Source organism: Babylonia areolata, chromosome 21, assembly GCF_041734735.1.
Source record: "Babylonia areolata isolate BAREFJ2019XMU chromosome 21, ASM4173473v1, whole genome shotgun sequence".
NCBI lineage: Eukaryota > Metazoa > Mollusca > Gastropoda > Neogastropoda > Buccinidae > Babylonia > Babylonia areolata.
Window position 1 is genome coordinate 36,160,809 of NC_134896.1, and position 6,000 is coordinate 36,166,808.

Here is a 6,000-nt window from a genome sequence, read left to right on the forward strand (position 1 = left end):
GGAGGGGAGGGGACGAGGGGTTGTGTCTTGTGTAGGTCGCTGGATGTGTGTGTGTGTGTGTGTGTGTGTGTGTGTGTGTGTGTGTGTGTGTGTGTGTTGGCGGGTAAGCGGGAAGGGGAGCGCTAGGGGTGTGTGTGTGTGTGTGTGTGTGTGTGTGTGTGTGTGCGTGCATGTGAGTGTGCGTGCGTGCGCGTGCGCGTGCGCGCGAGGGAGGAGGGGGTCTGGTATGGCGATGGTGGTGTGGGTTAGGTTGCATGGTGTAGTGCATGGGAGGGGAAGTGGTGCGGGGTTTGGATGGTGAGTAAGAGTTGAGAAGAGGGGGGTACAGTTGGGTCGAAGGAGTGGAAGTGGAGAGGGTAGAAGAAGGAAAAGGATTCAGAGATAATTTTTCTTTCATTTCATTTCATAAATTTTTAGACGGAGAGAAGGGAACAAAGAATGCGAGAGAGTAAAAGGGGTGGGATTTGGGGGGATGGATTCGGGAAGAGAGAGAGAGAGAGAGAGAGAGAGAGAGAGAGAGAGAGAGAGAGATGATTTATTCATTTAAGGCCACAGCCCCATATGAACAAGAGGCGATAACAACATTTGTGAATGTCATCACGACAAATGACAAATGACAGAAATAGAGAGAGAGAGAGAGAGAGAGAGAGACAGACAGACAGACAGACAGACAGACAGACAGATTATTTAGATTGAGATATAGTTATATACATGGAGGAAGAGAGAGACGGGGGAGAGTGTGGTTGAGGGCCTATTGGGATCTCACGGACAGGGAAATGCACAAAAAGGTAATGATGCATTATTGATGTAGAGCGTGAGTCATGCTTCCCTTGCACGTGCTCTATCAGTGATGTCTTATCTGTTCTCATGTACTGCCTCCGCTGAAAAGTCTATGTATTATTGATGCGTGGGCACAATCTTATTGTCTGAGATTTCTGACACCGACATCCCAGCGGAAATAGTCACAAGCGCAGGCATAGACAGACATACACGCCTATGCGTGTTCGCGCGCGCGCACACGCACACACACACACACACACACACACACACACACACACCAGGCTGTTTTTCACGCCCTTTCCATTATTACACTCACGTCCTCTGCTTTCCCTCTCTCTGTCTCTGTTTCGCTCTCACACATAAACATACACAGACAAGCAATCATACACAAACACATAAACAACCGCGGGCATGCGTGCACGCGCGCGCGCGTGCGCACGCACACACATACGCACACACACACACACGCACGCTGATCTCCCACGCCTTCACACACACACACACACACACACACACACACACACACACACACACACACACACACACACACACACACACATGTCGATCTCCCACACCTTTATCTTCACACACACACACACACACACACACACACACACACACACACACACACATTTAGGAGGCCTCGACCAAGAACATGAACAAGAACATTTCAACATTCGCACTCTCACTCGATGATGATGGTGATCATCAGGAGATGGTGGGCGGCATCTTCTCCGTGCTGTCGGCGGTGCTGATCCTGGGCAACATGCAGTTCGAGGACGTGGAGGGCGAGAAGAGCGCCCTGACGGAGCAGGACCAGAAGCTGCTGGGCGACGTGTGCGGACTCCTGGGCATGGAGCTGGAAAGCTGTTCCGACCTGATGCTCTTCAGGCAGATCCAGGTCCGCGGCACCGTCACCAGCATCCCGTACAAACTGCAAGAGGTGAGTTTGTTTTGTTTTGTTTGGAGGCAAGGAGGTGTGGGGGGAGAGAATGAGGAGTGTGTGTGTGTGTGTGTGTGTGTGTGTGTGTGTGTGTGTGTGAGATGATTTAAAAAAAACAAAAAACAAACTGAATACATGAATACCAGAGGGACATTATACATTAGATTACACTTACATTATGAAACGTAGAGTGGTAATTCATCAAAGTAAAGAGACTGGTCTTTTATATTTAGCTTTACAAAACAAGGCACCAAATACATAAACAGCAAAATGTATTCGAAAAGAAAATTAAGAACACATATTTCTTACAAAAAAAGCTAGTCTTCAGCCCTTAACTGTCACACTGTACATGTGAGTCACTATTTGCCAGGAGATAATGAGGATTGTTTGTTGGAGGAAAAGAGGGAGAGAATGAGGATTCTTGGTTTGAGGGAAATTGGGAGAGAATGACTGTTGGTTTGAGGAAAGGGGGAGAGAATAAAGATTGTTGGTTTGAGGGAAAGGGTGGGGGTCAGGGGGAGGGGGATGAGGATTGTTGGTTTGAGGGAAATTGGGAGAGAATGACTGTTGGTTTGAGGAAAGGGGGAGAGATTGAGGATTGTTGGTTTGAGGGAAAGGGGTAGAGGATGATTGTTGGTTTGAGGAATGGGGGAGAGAATGATTGCTGGTTTGAAGAATGAGGGAGAGAATGATTGTTGATTGGAGGAATGAGGGAGGGAATGAGGATTGATGGTTTGAGGAAAGGGCGGAGAGAAAGAGGATTGATGGATAGTGGAATGGGGGAGAGAATGAGATTGTAGGTTGGAGGAATGAGGGAGAGAATGAGGATTGTTGGTTGGAGGAAAGGAGGAGAGAATGAGGATTGTTGGTTGGAGGAAAGGAGGAGAGAATGAGGGTTGTTGGTTGGAGGAAAGGAGGAGAGAATGAGGATTGTTGGTTGGAGGGAAAGGGGGAGAATGGGAATTGTAGGTTTGAGGGAAAGGGAGAACATGAAGATTGTTGATTGGCTGAAAGGGGGAGACTATGAGGATTGTTGATCGGATGCAACGGGAGAGAATGAGGGGGGTGGGGGGCGGGGGGACCTCATGCTCTTCAGGCAGATCCAAGTCCGCGGCACCATCACCAGCAAAAAGACGGACACAAAAGAGACACAGACCGAGAAAAAGAGAGATCAGGGATGGCAGGGTTATGGGAACAAAAGTATTCTCTTACTTGACTCACGTTAGTGGATGCAACACACTTCTCCATGCCCGGTTGAACTGAAGGAGACAGATCATAAGTGGAGTCAGTTTACCATCTCTCTCTCTCTCTCTCTCTCCCTCTCCCTCTGCCTCTCTGTATAATTATATATATGTGTATACAGACAGGACATGAGTAGAGTCAATTTTACCAACTATTAAAAAAAAAAACAAAAAAAAAAACGGTTGTTATCTAGCGAGTGAATGCCCACTTCTCCTCTCCATACTGTGTAGAGGTAGGGTGGGCAAGGTTGTTTGGGGAAAAGGTCAGAGAGGGATATTTTAAGACAAAAGGTAAAATTCAGGGAAACAAATACAAAAAAAACTGACGGGACTAATTCACCCAGAGACGAATCATCGTTTTGTGTGCTTGCTTTCTTTCTTTCGTTTCGTTTCTTTCTTTTTCCCTTTCCTTTTCATTTTATTCTCCGCTGTTTTCTTCCTTGTTTGTTATTTTTCTTTTTGCCTTGATAGTTTTCTTGTTTTTAGTCGTATTTCCTGTCTGTCAGTTTCTATTTCCTGTTCTGTATTCATGTTTCTTTCTTTCCACTTTTTTCTGTGTTATTTAAAAAAAACACACCAAAAAACAAAACAAAAACACCCCCCAAAAAACAAACAAGTGTGATGCTGTATTTTTTGTTTTTGTCTTTTTTGTTTGTTTTTTTGTTTTTGCTGTTTCTTTCTCTTTCTCTCTCTCTCTCACTGTCTCCCTCCACACTGAAACAACCCTCGCCCCATTTCCGCCTGCTCTGTATTAATTTTATGTTTCTTTCTTTCCACTTTTTCCTGTCATCTTCAATCTTTTTTTTTTTTTTTTTTAAACTGATGCTGTCTTTTTTCCTTCCCTTTCTTTCTTTCTTTCTTTCTCTCTGCCTCCCTCCACACTAAAAGGATCCTCGCCCCATTCCCGCCTTTCCACTAATTCGTGTTTCACTTCTTGTTCCACATTCGACGACCCTTTGTTTCCAATCCGCTTCAACCTTCTTTCTTTTCCTGCGCGCGCGCACACACACTCATTTACACACACACACACACACACACACACACACACACACACACACTTATTTTCACACACACACATTTACACACACGCACTCATTCACACACACACACACACACACACACACACACACACACACACACACACACACACACACACACACAGTCTCTCTCTCACTCTCTCTCTCTCTCTTTCTCTCACACACACACACACACACACACACACACACACACACACACACATTCTCTCTCACACACACACATTCTCTCTCTCTCTCTCACACACACATCCAAAGTCAGCTCTCGTTCTCGTGCACAACAGGCATGACATCAAGTAGCAATGTTGAAGAAATAATATAACTGACGAGTGTCTTTCCATCCGTTCCAAACACCACCTTCAGTGTCGGTCAGGTTGCAAGCACCTGCAGCACGCTCCGTAGTCGGGCAGGAATATGTGGGGGAGGGGTGGGCTAGGGGGAGGAGGGGTGTGTGTGGGGAGTAGGAATTAGGATGAAATAAAAAAAAAAATTCTTGTATCTTGTCATACAGGAGTATGGGGGATGGGGAGTGGGGTGTGGTTGAGCGGTGGCCTGTTGGTAATGCGCTCGACTAGGAATCGTGTGTCTGCGGGTTCGCTTCCCATAATTATGGACCGGGGATTTTTTACTTCCCCCCCCCCCCCGCCCTCCCGTTCTTCCTCCTTCACCTCCACTAGACCTTGGGTGGTGGTGTGGGTGCTAGTCTTTCCGACGAAACGATACACCAAGGTGCTGTGTGTAGCATGTGCTTAGCGCATGTTAAAAGAAATCATGACACTGAAAGTGTGTGTCCCTGGCAATATTTTATTGAAAATCCACTGATAGTGCAACAAAGAATGTGGAGTGATGGCCTCGAGGTAACACGTCCGCCTAGGAAGCGTGAGAATCTGAGCGCGCTGGTTCGAATCACGGCTTAGCCGCCGATATTTTCTCCCCCTCCACTAGGCCTTGAGTGGTGGTCTGGATGCTAGTCATTCGGATGAGACGATAAACCGAGGTCCCGTGTGCAGCATGCACTTAGCGCACGTAAAAGAACCCATGGCAACAAAAGGGTTGTTCCTGGTCAAATTCTGTAGAAAAATCCACTTCGATAGGAAAAACAAATAAAAAACTGCACGCAGAAAAAAATGCAAAAAATGGGTGGCGCTGTAGTGTGGCGACGCTCTCTCCCTGGGTAGAGCAGCCCGAATTTCACACAGAGAAATCTGTTGTGATAAAAAGAAATAAAAATACAAATATACTTGCAGACCGGAAAAAAAGGATAGTGTGGCGATGCGCTTTCCTTGGGGAGAGCAGTCTGAATTTCACACAGAGAAATTTGTTGCGACAATACAATACAAAACATATACAATACATTCACACACACACACAGACACACACACACACACACACACACAGAGCCACATCCATATGCGCGCGCGCACTCACACACACACACGTAGACACACACGCGCGCTTGCACGAGCACTTGCACACAATACTCACCCAGACAACGTCAGCTGTTAGCACGCAACAGGACTGACACCAAGTGGATGATGAAGTGACTGGTGACCCTACCACCGTTCCTAATACCACCTTCAGTGTCGGTGTAACTGGTAAGCACCTGCACCACGTTCCGTAATCGGGCAGGAATATTTGGGGTGGGAGGGGAAGAGAGGAGAGGGTGTGGGAGGTGCGGTGGGCGCACCGAGATACAGATTTAGTCTATGGGTGGGTGGGGAATGGGAATTATAGGAGGAAATAAATAATTCTTGTATCTTGTCAGGGGGCTATCAGTGATGGGTCGTGAACATGCGGTCACCAGGGGCTGGCAACCAACCACCTGCAAACAGGTGGGGGTAGAGTGAGGGAGAATGTGTGTGTGTGTGTGTGTGTGTGTGTGTGTGTGTAAGAGGGGCGGACGCAGTTTCCATTCGCCATTCCTATCAGGCCCGTGCGACACTGCGCATGGGAGGAGAAAGAGGACGGGCAGGCTGAGAGGGTGGGAGGGAAGGCAGGGGAT

The 6,000-nt window shown here is 47.2% G+C and overlaps 1 protein-coding gene across 1 annotated transcript in view; it reads left to right on the plus strand.

The window, feature by feature from the left end:
• The window catches only part of LOC143296612 (myosin-VIIa-like), a 220,551-nt gene that overhangs the window by 78,185 nt on the left and 136,366 nt on the right, over positions 1-6,000 (plus strand). Inside the window, exon 7 of the mRNA XM_076608641.1 lies at positions 1,493-1,723. Within this exon, the coding sequence (XP_076464756.1) occupies positions 1,493-1,723 (231 nt within the window). The remainder of the gene's footprint in view (positions 1-1,492; positions 1,724-6,000) is intronic.